We start from the raw sequence: 22,697 nt of genomic DNA on the forward strand, positions 1-22,697 counted from the left end.
GACAAAGGCCTGGAGGATTCGATGCCTGCTGGGGTGCAGTGGTTAAGCACCCAGCTGCTAAAGGAAAGACCAGTGATCAACCAACACCTCCCCCACCCCACACCTCCACCCCCCCCACCCCCACCCCCTGCTCCAGCCCTCTGCAGGAGAGCGACGGGGCTGTCTGCTTCTACAAAGATCACAGGCTTGGAGCACTGTGGGGCAGTTCTGCTCTATCCTATGGGGGCTAAATGAACCCAAATCAATTCAATGGCAACAGGCTTGGCTCTTTCAGTTTGGTAAATGAGCTAAGCACCATGCTTAATTTGTTGTTGTTATTATTGTTGTTTCAGACATACCTCCAAGCAACCATCCACTACTTCATTCCACTGGTGGTAGTTACATAATCTGGTGTCAATTTGAGGATTATGAGTGAAGGGGTGGAATCTAGTCTGTCAATTGGGTTATAGCCAATGAGGCTTCTGTGTGGGCATGGCCTTCCCCTGAGATTTCTGGGAATTCCTGTAATTTTCCTCCTTGGAGATAGGAGACACATTCTCTCTCTGCCGACTCCCTGAGAGACATCCCTGAGGAGATGCCACATAGACCTACCCTGAAGCATCCCTGGAAGCTGGAGAAGCCATGTGGAGACCCCTGTCAGTGCTGAGATGTTACAATGCCACTAGATCCAAAGATTTTCGACCCAATGGCCTGTGATCATCCTGCACTTGGCGTCATTGCATGTGTTTCATGAGTCTGAAGAAGACTTTATAGATTGGTATCAGACATATGGGCTAATATCAGACTTCTGGGTTTAGACTGGCCTGGATTGAGATGCTTTCTTAATGTACAATTACCCTTTATATAAAACTCTCTTGACTTCAACCTGGTGCTCCAAGATGTGAATGCAACATACCGGCATGAATCAGGGAACCAGTAGAGAGGTCTGAGGGGCTGGCCCCAATCTCTACTACGTGGACAGCTACCCCTTTCCCCAGAAGAATTTACTTCAGAGGCCAGCACTGAAGCTACAGCACAGGGAGAGGGACATGTATGATCAGAGCACATGGGGGCAAATGAAGGGAGAGGAAGACAGAGTGGAGCACATCCTGGCCCACCAGGCCTTAAGGATGATATCCCCCCTCAGAGCAGCCAATGCACAAAGAGGACCATATGGCCGGCCCCACTTTGAGACACGACATCCCTCACTGACCTGTAGCCCTACAGGGGACAACACTAGAGACACAGTGTCGGAACTGGGCCCGATCTGACCCCACCACACCGAGGCAAAACACTAAGGGTGTGTAACAGAACAGCAAGGGGAACAGAGCAAGGAAGTCCCAAGGGAATACCAAAAATAGACTTTGGGGCCAGGACATGACACCCCATCAGACTTGACTGGAAAACACTCCTAAAGGTCAACAAATAGACCTTGAACTATTTACAGGCTTTTCTTTTCTTTTGCAATTGGTTTTTTGGTTGTTGTTGTCGTCGTTGTTTTGTTTTCTTTTGTCACTTTTTTTGGTTCTGTCTTGGTTTTTGGTGCATATTATTATCTCTGCAGGTCTATCTAGATAAGATATGCTGGATAAACAATCTGGAGGAGAAAACAACAGGACCGATGGTTCCAGGGAGACATGGGAGAGGGGGAGGTGGGGGAAAGGACACAGTGTTAACCAACCCAGGGACAAGGGAACAACAAGTGATCCAAAATCAGTAGTGAGGAGGAGTAAGAGGCCTGGTAGTGCTTGATCAAGGGCAATGTAACCGAGAGGAATTACTGAAACCCAAATGAAGGCTGAGCATGATAGTGGGACAAGAAGAAAGTAAAAGGAAATAGAGGAAAGAACTAGGAGGCAAAGGGCATTTATAGAGGCCTAATTATAGGCATGTACATATGTAAATATATTTATATATGATGATGGGAAAATAGATCTATGTGCTCATATTTATAGTTTAGTGTTAAGGTAGCAGATGGACATTGGGCCTCCACTCAAGTACTCCCTCAATGCAAGAACACTCTGATCTATTAAATTGGCATTCCATGATTCTCACCTTCCTGACACGATTGCTGAAGACAAATGGGGTGCATAAGCAAAGGTGGTGAAGAAAGCTGATGGTGCCTGGCTATGAAAAGATATAGTGTCTGGGGTCTTAAAGGCTTGAAGGTAAACAAGTGGCCATCTAGCTCAGAAGCAACAAAGCCCACATGGAAGAAGCACACTAGCCTGTGTGCTCACGAGGTGTTGAAGGGATCAGGTATCAGACATCAAAGAACAAAAAAAATCATATCACTGTGAATCGGGGGGAGTGCGGTGTGGGGACCCAAAGCCCATCTGTAGGCAACTGGACATCCCCTTACAGAAGGGTTGTGGGGAGGAGATGAACCAGTCAGGGTGCAATATTACAATGATGAAACATACAACTTTCCTCTAGTTCTTAATTGCTTCCTCCCCACCCACTATCATGATCCCAATTCTACCTTACAAATCTGGCTAGACCAGAGGATGTATACTGGTACAGATAGGAACTGGAAACACAGGGAATCCAGGGCAGATGAGCCCTTCAGGGCCAGTGGTGAGAATGGCAATACCAGGAGGGTGGAGGGAAGGTGGGGTGGAATGGGAGAACTGATTACAAGGCGCTACATATAACCTCCTCCCTGGGGGACGGACAACAGAAAAGTGGGTGAAGGGAGACGTCGGGCAGTGTAAGATATGACAAAATAATAATTTATAAATTATCAAGGGTGCATGAGGGAGGGGGGAGCGAGAGGGAGGGTAAAAAATGAGGAGCTGATACCAAGGGCTCAAGTAGAAAGCAAATGTTTTGAGAATAATGAGGGCAACAAACGTACAAATGGCTTGACACACAATGGATATATGTATAGATTGTGATAAGAGTTGTACGAGCCCCCAATAAAATGATTTTTTTTAAACTGTAAGATATTTTAAAAAATGGATGAGAATACAAATGGTTCTTATTCATAAAACTGTAAAGGAATTGTGCAATTGACTATTGCCATGTCTGAGCAGGTCAGCTGTGCTTCTCTTTGTAAGTTTACTTCAACATCTGCTATTGCCTATATATGCATGGTTTTAAAATCCTCCTTCAAAGTAGCTGTAATAATTTAATGATTTCCTAATAAAGTAAAACATTTGACATGTGTTCATCTTTTTAAAAAAAAAAGATGTTCTGGGGTTAACTAGGATATCTGAGTTTCACCTGGATTTTAGAAGAAATGAAGATTTACTGATAATTAAAATAAATAAATAAAACTCTCTCTTATACACACATGAATTTCTATGGATTTGTTTCTCTAGTCTACCCGGACTAACACAGCACTGACAAGTCATATAAAGTGAGCGCAGTTTTGAAAACATTAATATAACATGCTTATATGTACTTAACCAAAAGAGATGCTTGGATGTCAAACGGCGATGCTATTTTACAGCCTGTTTATCACTACCATTAAAGGTGCCCTGCTAGCACAATGGTGAAGCTCTCAGCTTCTAGTCAAAAGGTTGGCATTTCAAATCCACCAGCCACTCTGCAGGAGGAAACTGGGGTGGTCTGCTTCTGTAAAGATTTACAACTTTGGGAGGAAGCCCCATAGTGCAACAGTTCTACCCTGTGATATATGCCCACTGTGAGTTGATATTGACTCAAAAGCACACAACGACTTATACTGTTAATTGTGGAAAGTATGTACATGATTCATCTCTTTGAAAACCAAACCAGCTGGCCATTCACAATGGGCTTTCTGGGGATGCTCCATCAAGCCTGTATGTGTAAGTGGTGCAAAGGACACCATCGGGAATGTCTGAGAGCTTATCCCATCTGAAGCTCAGAGAGGGGAAATTTCTTGTCCCAAGTAAAAAGATCAGACCTCGAGTTTGGATTTTTGGTAAAGTTATTAAAAATAAACCAAACCTGTGACCCCCCCAAAAAAATTCATCAGAGTTTATTCACTGATATTTCAGGTTGGTGAGTGATTGGATTACCCAACGAGTAAGTACTTATGCTTACTTGCTAATCTTTAGTGATTGAGTTCACATTTTTTCCCCACTACATCAAAGATTCTACTTCTAGGGATAGCTAGCATGGGTCTCTCTCCCAAACCCACAGTACCTTATGCATGGGGCCTCTCCTCAGCCACTGTCTGCTTCACTGAAGAGTTACAGCTCAGACACTCACAGAGGTGGTTCTATTCTGGCCTTTAGGGTTGCTGTGAGTTAAAATTGATTTGATGGCCATGAGTTCCGTTGGGTTTGTTTTGTTTTGTTTGTAGTGAACAATTTTGTTTGATTTTCATCCCATCTAAGACTTCATCTCTGGGATTAAGGACATATCAGATCTGGAATGCTTTGAAGCAACTTTGTATCAAAATTCCTTATAAGAGACTACCAGCAACCCCAGCATAGGATGGATGCTGGAGGAGGACATGGAGCATTTTATAGGACCCGCCAGCCCGGGTTGCGTAGTGGTCATACATTGGGCTCTGGAGGAGGACATGGAGCATTTTATAGGACCCACCAGCCCGGGTTGCATAGTGGTCATACATTGGGCTCTGATGCCCAAGGTCAACAATTAGAAACCACCAGTCACTCTGCAGAAAGGGATGGGGCTTTCCACTCCAGTCAGCAATTAATCTCAGAAACTCACAGGGGCCGTTTTGCCCTGTCTTACAGGGTTGCTTGCTTTGAGTCAGCATCTACTCCATGGCAGTGAGGTCTTATGGGGTTTTGTTATTTTGGGTTCTTGAGTTGTGTCCTATAGGCAAAGGGGAAGCAAGGATAAGAAGCAAAAAATTGAAAATTCTGAGGACAGAGACAATCCTTGAGAGGGGCAGAGCCCAGGGCACTTTGGGATGAAAGGGGAAATAGGAAGGAAAGGGAGGAGAGGAAGAGAGGAAGGCTGGCAAAAAAACACCAGATGCCCGGATGTTTTGAAGGACGTTTCGGTGGCACCATATGCAAGTGAGAAAACATGAATTGAAAACGATCTCACCAAACAGTTTGGAATTTAAAGGAGCGGTTCTGCTCAAACATACAATTGTCTATTGTGTGCTGAAGAATTTGGGTTTCTGTTTATTTTGAATATTCTGGGTTCTCGTTTTCTCTTAAGGAATACACTCAGGTCAGGGTGGAGGTGAAAAAGTCATTCAATCTGATTGATTTTTTTTCTAGAATGACAACTCAAAACTGAATCGCAGCCTTGAACAAGGTCATATAGCAAGACAAGAGGTAGGTGGGAGGGTGGGGAAGCCCCCTGGCAAAGAAAAACTCAGACCCTAAATTAGGTTAACTCACAGTGTAGTCCTGAGAAACAATACGTTGACAGCTTGATATTCAGGTTTTCGAGGTGAAAAAAGAAAGGAAGAAAGCTCAAGTGTGTAGAATAAGCCTTTCTCATCCCAGAAACTACTATGAACTCAATAGTTTTCTTGGCTGCAATGACTTGTAAATATCTAGAGGAGCCCAGATTTTCAAGCCCCGAGGATACTTGCTAAAAATGAAGAATTTTGGCACCAGTCTCTGCATACAATTTGGGGTTTCTTTTTCAGAGTTGATATCTTACCAAACAGAGCCATCTGTGTTCCCTCTGGGAAAGGTTCGACTGTTCTGTTGCCATTGACATGATGTTTGGCTAGAAAGGAAAAAAAGGAAAGAAAGAAAGAAATGTAAGTTTCAGTGTAAAGTTCTACACACATGCTAACACATGTCATTAAATGTGACAAGGAATCTATTTCCCATTTTTAGCAATAAACGACACCCATGCTTGGCCTCTGCAGAAAGTTTCGACTGTTTTTTTCTCAATATCACAGTTAGAGAGAACCCTAGACAGAGATCACTGTAGTTCAGTACTTTGGTTTACAAATGCGTATGCCTGGGCCGAGCTTGGACAGAGTATAGCATCGATGGTGGCAGTCCTGCAGGAGGAAGGCCCCTGACTGCAGGCCAGGGCTTCCCGCTGTCCTCTCGAGGCAGCCAGGCTGTCCTCTGGAGAGCAAGGGGTCCCTAGTTCTGGGCTTCTCTGGGGTGGTTTCACCCTTAAATTGCCTGAAAACCAGAACACTAACCCAATCAGGATCTAAAGTGAGAAGTAAAGTTAAAACCAACTCCAAGCTCATGCCATCAAGTCATTGCTGATTCATAGAGACCCCCTGGGATTTTCCTAGACGGTGACGGTTTACAGGAGTAGAACACCCCGTCTGGTGGTTTGACCTGCCAACCATGCAGATCAAAGCCCAATGCGTAACCACTCGGCCACCAGGGCTCCTAGAAGTAAAGACAGTGGGACCGACTTTTCAAGAAACAGAATAGTAGTAGCTGCGATTCAAGCACTAGTTTCAGGACCAAAGATGGATATTCGCTGCTTCCTGTTACTCTTTACCCCCCAGTCTCCTCAAATGATCATCCTTCCCACATCAGTGCAGGCATAAGTGACCAGACTGTACTTTTCCAGCACTTGTTTGTTCTTGTAGTCTGGAAGCAATTACCCTATGGACAATATTTGAGCATGTCTCATTTGTGAGTAGTTTAATAATATCCTCGGTAATTTTAACGTGAGCATTTCTATAGGCAATACATAAAAATGATATATAGTTTAGATACTGTGAGCACACATGTACTTTACTTGGTAGGTTACATTAGGTGGATTGACTTATTGGGTGTATTAAGCTCCAACAAAAGAGCCAACACTGAAGCTGGAATCAGGGATCTGGAGGAAAGGTACGGCCTCGAGGGAAAGGGCCCTCAGGTAAAAGATCTCAAGGAGGGTACATTTACCTTAAAGAGGCAATTCAAAAGCAAACAATAAAAGAAAGCTTATCATTAATGGTGTACTGAGTCCGGGACTGTAGTCTACTAGGACTCTGAGAGTTAGCAGAGGGAGAGCAAGGTGGGAAGTCAGGGTCCACTTCATGGAGGAGCTGAGGCTGAGGTAGGGTCTCAAAGAAGAGGTCGAGTTTGGAAAGAGAGAGAATGAAGACGCTACTTACATTAGAGTCAGGTGTAGCTATTACCACCACATCTTCCTGGGCCAGGGAAAAATCTGGTCTGAGTATGGCAGAGGGGATATGTTGAGACTCACTGGCAATTAAAAATAGATTGGGAGGCTAGGCTCATGTCATTGCAGGTCGTAAAGACCCTATTCAAATTTATGGGAGCCCTAGACAGTTTTCAGCATTGGAGCTTAAATTCTGAGCACCCCAGTTTGCAATACGGGGTCATTACAGCCCAAAATTCATTTGCAGAGTCCCCAAATAGATTAATCCTCCATTGAATTCATTCTGATCTTTAACCAGTTATGTAGATAATTTTGCCCTCAAGTAGAGTGCCCTGAGAATAGATTGTCTCCACCCTTCTCCAGCTGTGGGGCGGAGGCAGGGTGGTGTCTTTTTCTAAGGGGCTTGCCTGGGTTGTCCTTGATGGAGGTCCCTGTACTGGGGACAATACAGAGCCCTGCATTCTTATGAGTCATGTCCTAGCAGTCTGGCTCTGACTGCCTTGTTGGGAGGCTCTGTACCAATCTTGGAAGCCCTTCTATATAGCAATGTCTGTGTTCCAATCTGGGTTCTGTTCCCACTTCTGTGGTCCCGCCTGTAAGTGTGATTTATTGATCTGCTACCAATCAATAATTTGTGATGGTTCCCTTTGTTCCCTGCCCTATTTTCCAGCTTCCCAATTCTGAATCACGAAACACCATTCTGACCGTGTGCTCCCTCATCTGGACAGTGTGTCTGTGTGTTTGGGTTGGTTATCTTTGTCCATTTTAAGACTTAATGAATGTGTTCCTCACATTATATTTGAAATTGGGGTCGCCTTTTCACCCTAAAACATTCCCGAACCACTAAAAGTCTTGCAGAATCTGAAGGCTTTTAAGGCTCAATCTAGTTCAGCTAATCCTTCGGGGATTCCATCAAATGAGAAGTTTGGGAGCTTCTGCCGGTTCAAAGACTTGTGACATTATCCGAAAAATAGAAATCCTGGGAGGAGAGAAGGAGCCATCACAGAGTTCAGAGTGAAACCTAGCAGGCTCCACAGCCTGAAAGTAGTGTCTAGCCATTAACTGGCACCATTAGCCGACATAGGAAGTATGGTCCCAGGTGGTCAAGTGACATCTGCAAGTGTATACTCCAATAGTTAGAATCAAGAGGTGCTGAATCCACGGAAATGAGGTGGCAGTTCTGTTCAACAGCTAGAGAGACAGATCAGAATTCCTGGAGGTGACTTAGAAAAGATTTATCTCTACACATAGCAAAAACGACAAACCCATTTAAACTTTTTCACCCACTAGTCCCACTTTTAAGATGTTATTCCAAAGAAAATGTGAGCAAGAAAAGGGAGTAAACGTAACAATGTTTACTACTGAAGCATTCGTTACCTGTGAAAATAAAACCTTAAAATCAAATATCCCAAAGTAGGGAAATTGCTGAGAATGCGATATTATGAAACTTATTTGAAAGACAGCATTAAAACTTTGTTATCCCAAGGATGGGAAAAATTGCTTAGAAAGCTGTAAGTCACAGTTTTATCCACAGACTGGAATATAATGCAACATTTGTAGGGATAGCATTTATTTATTTATTTATTTATTTATTTATTTATTTATTTATTTATTTTCGTAGAGCTAGCATTTAAATACAGCTACATAGAAACATGGAAAGGTATTGGGGACAATGATGAGTGAAAGACATCCTACTGCTTATTGCATGTTGATCATAATTACAACTAATTAAAACATGAATTATGATGGAAAACACTTGCGAAGAAACAAGCAAAAATAAAAATAACTAGGGAGTCCGTGAGAGGTACAAACACTTGGCCGCTAATCAAGAGGTTAACCTGTAGCGGCCTGAGGTTATCTGCCAGAATGGTTCGCTACTCGACCCAGGAAACCCCACGAAATCATGCAAATCAACAGGGTTGAATCTGTGGGTTCACTTTAAGAGCACCGGGACACTGCCCAGGCTAGCAAGGGTATACATAACCAGAAAGCCACCCAATATTTTAAAGACATCACTTTGCAGAAGCAGTGTGTGCCCTTCCGACGTTACAATGGTGGAGTTGGTAGGTGTGCCCAGGCAAACAGCAGGGGTGGACTCAGGGTGGGGTGCCCAAAAAGAGGGCTGATTTTTTGCTGCACAGGCTTAAAAATGCAGAGTCATGCTGAACTGAAGGGCTTAGATGTGCATTCTCTGGTCACTGAGCACATCCAGGTGAACCAGGCCCTCAGGATGCATCACCAGACGTAGAGGTCATGGTCAGGTCACTCCACCCCTGAGCTCCCCCTGCCGCATTGAAAGGATCCCGACTGAAAAGAAACAAATTGCTCCTAACCCAAAAGAGAAGGTTGCATAGAAGCAAAAGATCTCCCAGAAGAAACTGAAGAAGCAAAAACATATGGCTTGGAAGTAAATTAAGCTTAAAATACAAGTTAAAACAGGAAGAGGAAAAAAAAAGAGAGATTAGCAGTTCATGTCCATTCAGAGGCAGCTCAGAATAAAGGCCAGGCGATCACCTCCAGCCATTTGGACCCGGAGCACAGTTCTCTTCTGACATGGCGGCAGGCAGATCGTGTGACTTCTCTTGAGAATGAAATGAGTGAATACAGGTATAGCATGTGTAACAGTGTTTGTCACATTCCAAACACTACTTTAACTACTGAGCTAGCAGGACTACAACACTGTTTCCACAAGACCTGGGGCAGAAGTGGCACCTGTTTGCCTCTCTTCCACCTCCGGACCCATGTAAGACACCACTCATCAGCCACAGCATTCTGAATGTGATTACAAAATTCTTTCTCAGCATAGCTTTCCACAAAATCTTGGGTTATTTGGAAGTCAGGTTGCCATTCTTGATATAAGTTTATCAGAAATGGTGCAAAGGGAAAAAAAATAATTTGCTTTCTCTTTTCTACTTGATAAAGGGTTCGTGGGGGGGGGGGAAGGGGGAGGGAGGGGGAGAATGGGGAGCTGATATCAGGGGCTCAAGTGGGAAGAGAATGCTTTTGAAAATGATGATGGCGTGTGGGAAACAGAAGGATTTCTCCCAAGTTGTCTCCCCCAAATATATGCCAAACTTAGCTGTGTGCGAATGAATATACACTTCGAGGTCATCAGAAGTAGATCAGGGATTATTCTCCCTAAGGGTTATCAGCCATCTAGAGCAAGCAGTCACTACTGTTTATCCCATAACAAGTAGGGCCCACTCCCTTCTGATAAGGATAGTAGTTGTCTGTTTCCTTGTAGGAGACCCCAGAGAGATCAAGCCCGCCCAAGGGTGGCCAAAGTTAGGCAGCCATCATGTATCTAGGGTCTGCCCATCTTGTCACATGTATACCTCTAGTTCCTCCCCTTCCTATCATGTGTACAGCCATAGCTCATCCCCTTCCTATGATGTGTATGCCTATTGTACTGCCCCTTCCTGTGACGTGTGGTTATCTGCAATCACACCCCCCTAAGTAGATAGAATCTGAATTGTTAAAACAGAAGGGGGAGAAGAATAACCCCAACCTACTTCTGATGACCTCCAAGTGTATATTCATTCATAAGCAGCTAAGTGTGGCATATATTTGGGGGAGACAACTTGGGAGGGGGAGACAACTTGGGAGAAATCCTTCTGTTTCCCACAATGGCGGCATATGTGCAAATGTGCTTGACACACTGGATGAATGTATGGATTGTGATAAGAGCTGTAAGAGCCCCCAATAAAAGTACAGGGGGTGCGGGGGAATGGAATTGGAACAGATTTGTAATAGTTTCATTTTTTTTCACAAGAGACAGATGTTTATTACCCTCAAATAATAAAAATCATTGAGTTGCAAATGAAAAAAAATCACACACTTGAAAATCTCCAAAAGGTTATATATAGTTTAGGGATAAAAGAGTGGGGTGGGGGCGGGGGAGGAGGATTTAGTGGGACTTTCCCTTTCTTGCAACTCAGCACCAGCATTTTGATTCCTTGGAAATCGAGGCTAAGCTTCAGAGGGCATTTTCCAATAAAGGAAAACAAATGGCTGGAAGTCCTATCCTTTAATATATAAATATCTACAAACCCACTCCTCGTTCATCAACATGGTTAGGTTCCAGAGACCAGTCATTATGTGAAAATCAGCTAGGTGCATAAATGGAAGATAATTACATTGGATCACAAAATGTAGGATGGTTACATAATTGTTGTTGTTAGGTGCCAGAGTTGGTTCTAACGCATAGCAACCCTAAACACAACAGAATGAAAGACGCCACCCCCACCCCAGGCCTACGCTAGCCTCACAATTGTCCTCGTATTGGAGACCACAAGGACTCCACTGTGCAACCACTGCGTCAATCCACCTTGTCAGGGGACTTCCTCTTTTTCACAGCCCTGCCACCAAGCATGGTGTCTTTTTCCAGGGACTGATTTCCCCTGACACATGTCCAAAGTACATGAGACAAAGTCTCACCATCCTTGCCTCTAAGGAGCATTCTGGCTGCGCTTCTTCCAAGATAGGTCAGTTTGTCCTTTGGCAGTCCATGTACTTTCAATTCTTTGCCAGGACATAGTTCAAAGGCATTAATTCTTCTTTGGTCTTCCAACTTTCACATGCACAGGAGGCAATTGAAAATACCATGGCTTGGGTCAGGTGCAGCTTAGTCATCGAAACAACCTGCTTGCTTTTCAACACTTTCCAAAGGTCTTGGGCAACAGGTTTACCCAATGCAATGGGTAATTTGATCTACTGATAATGGAAAAAAATGTATCATTATATAACTATCAAACCACTAAGATTCCTGGTCCAGTCAAATTAGTACACAGGCGGAACCATCACAGCCAGTATTGCCTCCCACTTCAATATTTGTTACTGCCTCCGGTATGTCACTAATGCTCAAAATAGTCAGAGGGTGGGGTTTTTAACTATTGTCGTAGTGAAGTGTCAGATAATGAGAGTTGACAAGTGAGGAATAAGTGTAAAACACTTACGGAGAAAAAATAAGATTTAGGAGGAAGGAAGGGCTAGCCTGGGGACTTAACCAACTTTTTTGTTTTTAATTGTGGCAAAAATAGATGTCACTATAAAGTTGCCATTTCGATATTCTCCCCATAAACAAATCAGCAACCGTCATTATGTAGCCAGTATTTATAAATTCTGTTTGCAAAATACGTGCATGTCTCACTGCCAAGCAATCAAACTTACTAAACAGAAAAGTCATTCATTGATTGAGCACTAATTATTGATTACTAGAAAACAAGCCAGCAGAGTACGACGTGGGGATAGCAATGTCTGTGACAGGCCCATCTGTCGCCCAGCTACAGCAGGGTGGTTGTCTTGGGTCGGGCAGGTGGGCAGATGCCCCTGTGCACGCTCTCTGCTCAGTGGGTACACATTCTAAAGGCACACACCCCAGGAAGACAACCTCAGCTGATGGCAATGACTTGTCCTTAGTCAAGGGTAAGTGAGGACAAGAAATGGTTTCGAATGTATATTGAAAGCCTAGTGCTTGAGGAATAGCAAGGTTAATTAGAGCACGATCAGGTCAACATCAACTTGTAGAGAATTTCGAAGGGGATTTCAGGGGCATCTTCAAAAGCTTTAAAAGATGATTCATTAATTTCAAAAAGTATTTTGTGTATGTCAAATATACCTTAGACTTTATAAGTATTTTTCTTTTATCCTTTAAAAGGGCACAATAAAACGGTTTGATACTGTATCTGCAATAACGCAAATTCAGATATAAATCAACTGGTTATTAACTCCAAGTCCTTTGTTCAAACAAGCCTGGCTAAAAGTCTTATATTCTATGTGAGGGGTGGGGAATTGGGCAGAGGGTAAAAGATAAAGAAATGTTAGAGAGGTGGGGGTGTGAAAGGCAGGTCCTTGTACCCTCAGTATTTTCCTCTAGGTCTAAGTTCCCCCAGCCCGGATGACCAAGAGGACAGTAACTGGGGATTCTGCTGTCCTGGGCATTACAGCAAATCACTAACTAGACAGACCCAAATTATGCCAGGAGTGGAACAGGCTTGAATCAGATCGAACCTTCTGAACTGCCAGACAGCTAGTTATGCGAGCCCACCATACCCGGGTTATCAACTCTGCGAAATCCAACACAAGAGACAAAATCAGAGTAAGATTCATGTATCACTGAGGATGTTATAGCTTGACCAATGGCTTTCTTTCAGATAATCCCATCCACCACCAGGATTCTCAATTCTCCCTCTCCTCCAGAGCAGCAAATCTAAGATGCACATCTTGGTCAGTAAGGGAGCTCAGGAAGTCCTGCGCCTCCTGGAATCCTCGATAGAAGAAGTAGGACTTTACAATCTCAGAACAGGCAGATGCAGAACCAAGCAAGGGCAGAACCCTCTTGCTTATACACCTTGACCAATAATGAGTTTTAGTGAGACATATGTTGACACATAAAGGTGGGCAGTTTGGGTGTTTGTTTTTGTTTTTTATGCAGTGCAGTTATCTTTTCAGAATTTAATATGTACAAGTTTACTACACTGCATTCAAGGACAACCATTTCGTCAACAAATTTGTTAAGAGAAATCCTGAGGGAATTTTTCTAGCTCAAATAGTGAGAGTATAAGGATGAGAGGGTGCTCTAAACGAGTACGTAGCATTATTTGAACATGGGGTATTTTATGTATTTTCTGCTCAGTGCCAAGGCCATAAGGGAACCTAAGAAAGTGAACAGCAATGTCAAATGCAACAACCTTTAGCTCTCACTGCCATCGAGTCAACTCTGACTCATAGCGACCCTATACGACAGGAGAGCACTGCCCCTGTGGGTTTCTGAGACTGGCACGCTTTTCGGGAGTAGAAAGCCTCATCTTTCTCCTGAGGAGCGGCTGGTGGTTTCAAACTGCTGATCTACATACCATGCCTGGCCTCTACCCATAAAGAAGAACTGGTGGCACTGTAGAGTAAGTGGTGTACTGCTAACCACATGGTTATAAGTTCAAACCCACTAACCACTCTGAGGGCGAAAGATGAAGCTATATTCTCTCATAAATATTTGTAGTCTCAGAAACCTTCTATAGGGCCATTGTGAGACAAAATTGACTCCATTGTAGTGCGTTTGGGTTTCATTCATCTTTAACCATCCAACAGTGACAGTATCCTCATTTCTTAGGGCTGCTGATCAGACACATCTAGCCAAGGCTTTCTTCTCGAACGGCACCGCCTACATCTCTTAAAGCGTCCTGTTCCTCCACTTTACCAGACTAGCACATGCTTCCAATTCATACTGTGTTGTTCCAACAAAGGCACTCCATCGTCATTAATCTCACTTTTAGAAGAATTCAAGTTTCATTTTTGTGATACCTTCATTAATTACTACATTTAAGAGCCATGTCTAACTTTGGCATCTGTGATAAGTATATAGTATTAATTGATGGAAAATTTCCACCTGAATTTTATTAAATATAACCCCCATTGACATATGTAATGACTACCCAAGTTAAATAATCTTCAGAATAGAAATTACATTTTTTTCTTTCTTTTTTTTTTAAGTCCCCCGAGGGGGTGCACCGTTCCTGGAAGTACTGCAATACCAGGTCGATGCGTGGAGTGGACGGAGCAAGCTCCAATTCCATCTCCCTGCTCCAAAAATCCATTTAATATATTGTCCTCGGCTAGAGGACATATCAGATATTAAACTGATAAGAACAGATACTACACTTGATCTTAGCCAAAAGGCCAAGAAGCAATAGAAATTACATTTAAAATAAGGTTATCTTAAGGTCATTTGAGGATTAAAATCTCTGTCCCAGCCCAATACATGTAGCATCCCTGTGAATGACAGTGCTGAAAATAGTTGTACTGAAAAATAGGATGGAAAATCCAAATGTGGATGTAACAACAATGAAAAATACAACTTTCCTCTAGTTCCTAAATGCTTCCCCCAGCACCCCACCCCCGCCCCCACTATCATGATCCGACTTCTACCTTGCAAGTCTGGCTAGACCAGAGGATGTACACTGGTACAGATAGGAACTGGAAACACAGGGAATCCAGGGCAGATGATCTCTTAAGGACCAGTGGTGTGAGTGGTAATACTGGGAGGGTAGAGGGAGAGTGGTTTGGAAAGAGGGAACCAATTACAAGGATCTACATGTGACCTCCTCCCTGGGGGATAGACAACAGCAAAGTGGGTGAAGGGAGACGTCAGACAGGGCAAGATATGACAAAATAATAATTTATAAATTATCAAGGACTCATGAGGGAGTGAAGAGTGGGGAGGGAGGGGTAAAAATGAAGACCTGATGCCAGGGCTTAAATGGAGAGGAAATGTTTTGAGAATGATGAGGGCAATGAATGTACAAATGTGCTTTACACAATTGATGTATGTATGGATTATGATAAGAGTTGTATGAGCCCCTAATAAAACGATTTAAAAAAAAAAGAAAATCCAAATGTGTTTCCTTTATTCTAAGGTTTGTGGTACTGATTCGAACCTACAATGTAATTTCGAGTTGTGCAGATCTATTCAGGATCATGCAGAAGTCATACTTTTTTACTACCGTTTAAAAGGGAGTTGCCCTTCATGCACTTGAGACACCTCGCTTCCTCACTTGCCTGGCTTTGATCGCCTACAAGGAGATGCAGGCAAGTTCTTTACTTTCTCACCCCACGTTTGTCAATGTCAGTTACGCCATATTAAAATAATCAATATGTGACTATAATTAAGGCCTAAAGCCCACCAAGGTATTTCCTTGTCCTATCAGTCTGTCTCTTTGGAACCTAACCGTTCGCCTCCGACACACCATTAAATGTGCTTCCACCAACGGTTCTATACACACGGAGGGAGAGAGGGGCAGCACGGCTTTAGGAAGGCACCGTGCAGCGGCGCTGACTTCTCCTTGTGAACAGGTCCGAGTTCTTTAGCAGGTAGTGCGCTGCATCTCGATAGCGCATCATCTGCCTGGAGGTTACATGTCACGCCGTCAGCTGTCAGTCTGCAGATGAACTGGAGAGGTCCAGTGGCTCCCTCTCCCCCTCCACCCTCCACCCACTTTGACAGAAATAAATGATGGGGTCTGATGCTCAGCTGAGCCTGACCGGCCCAGACCTGCCCTTACAATCTGTTCCAGATCAACACTAACCTTTCCCCCCACCACAAAACAGACCTGCTACAGTGCAGGGGTGGGTCGACGGGCTTCCTTATTGCTGTTCTTATATGAATGATTACTTTAATTTGTGATGGAAGCTCATAATCACAAATGAAAAACAAAACAGCGTGGAAAAAAAAGTGCTACAAACCTGCTGCAAACGTTTCCCAATGTTCCTTTTACATTAGCAACATATAGACAGAGAGAGACAGCTCAACGTGTAGCTTTGAGAAAGAGGAACAGTCATAGATAAAAATATGGATGTCAACTTGTTGGGCTGGCCTCTATTAAAGATAATAGGGCTTCCAGTTTATTCAAGCGTTGCTTATTGTTGGGGAGTGGGAGAAAGAGATGCAGCATTCTAAGGGGAATTAAAACATGAAACTGAAAGTTCATCAGAGATCAGCTTCTAAAACACAATTTTTGCTCCTATACAGCTTCTAAAACATGATTTTTGCTAATATAACTGAGTTATAGTCAGTTAATATGACCCTTCTAGCCATAATTCTCGATGTGATGTATTACAATTCTGGACTCTGCATGCCTGTGGCTACAGTCCCATTTAGGACGGCCTCCTCTACTACACTAATGGGCAGAATTGGGGTGAGATTAAGACCTAGCCTTAGTAGCAGGTGTGAACCGAGTCACACCTTTTGTTTCCTTAGCGACATCAGTAGGACCCCACCTTAGTAAAGGGGGTGACTTAGGACACCATCCTCTTTTTCCTTGGATGAAGTAGATATGCTGGCTTCCCCTATAGCTCTAATACTCATCACTTATCTGAAAAGCCATGTCCCAGTTGGCTGAGTTTCTGTGGGACACTGCAGAGTTTCAGAACCCAGGGAGATGAAGGAATACACTCAAGGGAAGAGTTGAGGGAAACGAAGCAGAATAACGTCTTGGAAGAGTTGGACTTCCAGACATCTGTAAGTTCCAAGTCCTTAAACTTCTGAAAGAAATGATTACCACACAGTCCTTTCAGGATTGTTTGGCAACAAGATGGACATCAATATTTTGCATAAAATTAACTATATTGATGAATAATACCCCCCCACACACACACTATAAAAAGGAAGTAACTTGATAAACACAGATATCTACATGATACACTGTTTACTGGGACAAATCCAATGTAGGATCATCTGTAAAATAGGAGACACTTTGCGTTTTTAAAAGACTGTTCTCTTTTTTACCTTTCAAACTCTGTAAATAGAAATTAAAAATACTTAAGCCAATAATTGTATGGTATGTGATTTATATGTCAATAAAGCCTCTTTGAGGTGTTTCTATGTTTGCTTTCTTTTGTATTTTAGGGTTCTGAGAGAAATATAGACATAGTAAATCAGCAAGTACTATGCCTTTCCGGGATTGGGTATATATTTGGATTGTTTCTCTGTCTCCCTTTCTGGTTCTCCCTTTTGCATTTTTCCTCCACAACAGAAAATGAGAGCTTTTAGAAAATCTATTTGGGATTTATTGAATAAAGATTTATGTTTACCATCCCTAATTTTCAAAGCATTTGAAACATTTTATATCACGTTCAAAAAAAGATAAATCAAATTTTTACCATGAGGGCTTCTATTGATTTTTCAATGAGTCACTGGAGTTAAAAGAATTAAACGACTTCCCATCTCTTACTGGAGAGACAAGCACATGTAAATCAGCGACTGTGGGATCTCACTGAAAGGCCTGCCATTCTGAGAAAGCAGGTTCGGGCCTGTGGCTAACTACAAGGAATTTGTAGTGTCCAGTACATATTCACATTAAGAAACATCATGGATAACACCTTTAAATATGGTTCTACAAATGATACAAAAAGATGTCTTGGGGTGTTTTTAAACGTGTCTTTTTGGAAAGTGATGCGAAACAGTACACCTTAAGGTAAGGAAGTGAAGTGAAGATAGGGGTGACTCTTAACTCATGACCTAGAAATTCTGCTTTTGGTCATCCGACTTAAAGGAGAGACAGAAGAGGTGACCGTGCAAATATACACAATGTACACTCGAGCCAGTCCTTGGAGATTCGAGAAACGGGTCTGTTCCTGAATGAACGCACAGGGAGTGGTGCATGGCTAACGGGTGTGCGAGATGTGTCCGGAAGATCTCATATGTGGGAGACAAAGCCAGGCAGCCGTCCCCAGGGACCTGAAGGAGAGGTACACTCAGCTGTGGGGCTGCCACAGCGAGGCGGACTGAAGCAGGGATCTCCAGCGGCCAAGCGTGTTTACATGCCCTTCAAATGGGATCAGGAGTACCTGACGAAGACCCTAGAATTCTGGAAACATAGAAGACAACTGTGACTGTAATCGGACTTGAGTCCAGGCCCTGCAGAAAATATTTTGAGTATAACTACATCCCGATAGTTTTTCATAGTAGTTAAGCTTTTTTGCAAACTAGAAACAGAGACAAGAAAACATTTACCTGTTCTCCCAAGCAGCCAAGCTGCTAGGCAGATTGAAGAATGTAACCCCCATACTGCCAGGCTCCTCTATTTTCTATTTCCAAAAGGCTGATAGTTCAAGATGTGAACTATTATGGGGAAAGTTTCTGGGGAGGAGCTAATGTGATACAGGCAGCCCCCAATTTAAAAAATAAGTCTTATTTCAAAAGTAGGTTTATAAGATGGATATCTGGGATATAGAATCCATTTGGCCATGAACATGCTGTTATAAATGGTGATGAGTTAGCCCACAAGGGCCTACTCAATCTATAATGAACCTTATATTTGACTGTTTTCTAAGATTCTAAATGCCATTGATAGAATACTTTTTCAATGAAAAATACATTTTAAGTTCAAGCTATAGCACCAAGAGCCCTTTCAAACTAGTAAAGGCTTTTTTTTTTTTTTTTGGTCTTGCTTGCAAACTATGACTAGAGAAAAAGGAAGTATGTCCCTGTTCTCCCCAGCAATCCAGGGAGTAGCCAGGCTGAAGACAGGACTCTCCATCCTGTCCTGCTCAATACTGCAGAAAGGATGCTTCCTCTCGTAGGTACAGGGCCTCCCACAAGGTGACAATCAAGGTAACAGCTGAGGCTTCAGTCCTCTGAGGTGCGCTTTAGGGAAGATCCTCTCTCTAGCTCACTCACATGGTTACTGGCAGGTCTCAGTGAACTTGACAGCAGATTATACTTGCACAGCCACAAATTCATGAACCTCTTCCCAACAAGAGGTGGAGCTTAAACTCCTGCCTCTGTAGTCTGGGCAGTACTTAGTCACTCATTTCTATTGCATAGGACACAACACAAGTAATGGGAGGTCAATTCAAAGAGGAGGTTATAAAAACACTGCAACTTCTAACTCCGCCCACCCCCACCCCCCAGAGCCATTCTTTGGAATCAGACCTCTAGACTCCTGAATTATGAAGAAATATACTTCTATTCCTTAAATCCTTCTTCTCAAAAGACTGCCCCTTCCATCTTGGAGCTCTCTTGATCTCTCCTGAGTAGCTTGCTGGGGGGAAACCACCTGCCATGCCAGGAGGCAGACAGGTAAAGAGGCCCATGTGGCAAGGCATGAGAGTAAGCATGGCATTGGACCTTCAGATGAGACTGCAGCCTCAGAGGCCATCTTGATTGTAGCTGGTGAGCGAACCTGACCCAGGGACATTCAGTTACGCTATAGCCAGGTTCTTGCTTGACTCAAGTATTAACTGTGAGATAGTAAGAAATTACTATTTGAAGACATTTAAGTTTTGGGTAATTGATTACACAGCAACAGATAAGTAATAAACTGACATGTTGTAATAAAGGAAAATAATATCATTTTCCGTGAAAGAAAACTAACGATACAAGTCAGGAAATCAAATCACCTTTTATAAAGCGATTTTCTGCAGAGAAAAAAGATATATATTTCCAGTCTAACTGCCTTATAAATCAGCCTCTAGAACATGACCTATTTCTAAATTGAAGACTATCTTTATATAGTTGCTCCTCAAGCCTTGTTCCCTAGTGTGCTGGAAGACTGCTAAAACAGGCATTCCTGAGCCATTAAAGTCTAGAAATAGGGGATGAAATATCAAAGTAGGGCTTTTAGCACTTTTGCAATAACTCTAGCAATTGTTATTTCATTTACATTATCCAGAGGATTGTTAGTTGCTTTTCCTGCTGTTTTGTTTGGGCAAGTTCTTTCTCTGCCTCATAAGGCTTCCAAAAACAATGAGGAAAAATGGTTTTCCAAAATTCCCAGGGAGGCTAAATTTAAATTCATGCCAAAGGCCTAACTTACATGGAGAGATTTTTCTGCATTTCTATTGGGTTTTGTTTAGGTATCTGGTTCCTTGAGTTTGGGGGCTGCTTTCGTTGACACTACCCACTATTGTTGAGTCAATTCTGACTCATAACCACCCAATATAACAGTGGTTCTCAACCTTCCTCATGTGGTGACCCTTTAATGCAGTTTCTCATATGGTGGTGACACCCCAACCATAAAATTATTTTTGCTGCTACTTCATAATTGTAATTTTGCTACTGTTCTGAATCAGGTGACCTCTGTGAAAGCGTTGTTCGACCCCCAAAGGGATCGCGACCCACAGGTTGAGAACCGCTGCTCTAGACCCAGGTACTATTGATGCCAAGATACATGTACATCTCTAAGGAACATCCACAGATGTTGAAAGGAGACAAGGATATTCTTCCAGAGCTGAGAGAGATAGAGATAGATTAGGAAATACATTTTCCCCATTTTCTATCAGAATAAAAGACAAATATTAACATGAAAATGCTTATATCAAACTGCGTTATATATTAGCTTGGATATTTCACCCATATCAGTTTAAGGGCATAAGACTTTTATTCTAAGCAGCAGAACTAGGTGGGTTTTATGATATTCTGTGTTCATCTGTACCTGAAAAAATTCCAAATATTACCAGCAAGGTAAACCTGGAGTTGATCACTTTACTGATGTAGCCAATTGATTGCTGAAACTCTCTTTCGTGCAGAAATATTGCTCACCAAGCTCTGCTCCTCACCTCCCTCCCATTTTAGTTCGGTCCCACATGAACAAGCATGGGCGGGAAGTACAAGAGGGTTGGAGAAAGACGAACAGTAGAATACATAGCAATGTCACCTACCCTTCTTGTAAATGAAGTCAAAAACCACAGATCACGAAAGTCTCTGGGGTTTTCTCCATCTAAAATATCTGTGTAGAAGTCTGCGTCCCCTCAGGAGACAGAAATGACAGCATAGGTTCAGCATAGGTTCAACAGTGGGAAGTTGGGCATAAAGAAATGTTAACTATAATTAGAGCAACTACTCAATGTAAGGAAACTCTCCACGTACTCTCAGGCTGAGAGAGAGTAACCAAGGAAGGACAAACATTAGAAAATGTGTAGATTTGCTCCCCCGAAATCTGAGGAAGCACTTTATTGGTTTGTCCCTGCAAGAGGTGATCTGGAGATGCTAAGCAAGCAGTAAGCTGCCCTCCAAAATGCAAGCTGGGAAGCTGACCATCAGTAACCAGTGGCACAGGTATACAGTGGGAGCCCTCACCCTCACAGGGGCAAGGGGCCTTTGATGTTTTGTTGTGTGCCATTGGTGAGTTGATGCCAATTCAGGGTAACCCTAGAGGGGAGAACAGAACTGTGCCCATCAGTCTCTTAGGCTGTAATCCAGTGGTTCTCAACCTTCCTAATGCCACGACCCTTTAATGCAGTTCTTCATGTTGTGGTGACCCCCCCAACCATAAATTTATTTTCATTGCTACTTTGTAACTATAGTTTTGCTACTGTTATGAATCAGGAGACCCCTGTGAAAGGGCCGTTCATCCCCCAAAGGAGTCACGACCCACAGGTTGGGAACTGCTGCTGCAATCTATATGGGAGCAAATCACCAGGTCTTTTCTCCTGTGGAGCCACTAGTGGGTTCAAACTGTAGACCTTTTGATTAGCAACTGAGCATTTCCACCAGGCTCCACAAGTCTGTCAACACAGTAGAACTACTATAGAACTCCCTCTGGATGGAGAAAGAGCCAGAATGTGAGCTCCATGCTGGCAGATCTACCTCTACGACTAGAGTATTTCAAAACACGGGAAACTCCATTATATATGCATTCCGTTTTCTCACAAACTTTTCAAAGCCCCCTCATATCCCTCAAGCTTCTAAGCTTAATTTAAAAATAATAATAGTTTGCAAATTTTACTCTTTCTCTATTCTTTGTCTACTGCTTACTATAATTAAAGCACTTCAAGAAGAAATATGGAGGAAGAAGTTGCGATTTGTTATTACAGCAAATACTCCACCTAAGTTTTCATTTTCCCTGATTACCAATCATGCATTCTTACAGAAATGGAGTAAGTCAATGTTCCTTTGGGGCTGTGGAGGAACCCTGGTGGTACAGTGGGTTAAGCGTTCTGTTGCTAACTGAATGCTGATGGTTACAGTTCACCAGCCCCTCCAGTAGAAAGGTGAGGTAGTTTGCTTCTGAAAAGATTTAGTCTTGGAAACTCCATGGGGCAGTTCTACTGTCTTCTAGGGTCTCTGAGTCAGAATCTACTTGACAGCCATGGGTTTGTGGTTGTGGAATCGTCATTTCAATGAGTGACTGCATAAGTCACGTACCTATAATCCCCTAGTTTCAGAATGCCATGGAAGGTTGCCACCCAACAAAGGATGTGGGTGAAAGCGG

At 42.9% G+C, this 22,697-nt stretch overlaps 1 protein-coding gene and 1 non-coding gene across 5 annotated transcripts in view; both read right to left on the minus strand.

Annotated features, from left to right (window-relative positions):
* The window catches only part of MSRA (methionine sulfoxide reductase A), a 569,740-nt gene that overhangs the window by 347,844 nt on the left and 199,199 nt on the right, over positions 1–22,697 (minus strand). For all 4 annotated transcript variants that reach the window (XM_004707633.2, XM_045286763.1, XM_045286765.1 and 1 more), the window contains exon 2: positions 5,560–5,628. In XM_004707633.2, the coding sequence (XP_004707690.1) occupies positions 5,560–5,628 (69 nt within the window). The remainder of the gene's footprint in view (positions 1–5,559; positions 5,629–22,697) is intronic.
* Positions 14,486–14,676, minus strand: LOC115868422. The gene has a single exon (XR_004045589.1). It is a non-coding gene; the product is annotated as a U2 spliceosomal RNA (small nuclear RNA).

The sequence above is a fragment of the Echinops telfairi genome, unplaced genomic scaffold, assembly GCF_000313985.2.
Source record: "Echinops telfairi isolate 266 unplaced genomic scaffold, ASM31398v2 ScPeMD7_9;HRSCAF=40, whole genome shotgun sequence".
Lineage (NCBI taxonomy): Eukaryota > Metazoa > Chordata > Mammalia > Afrosoricida > Tenrecidae > Echinops > Echinops telfairi.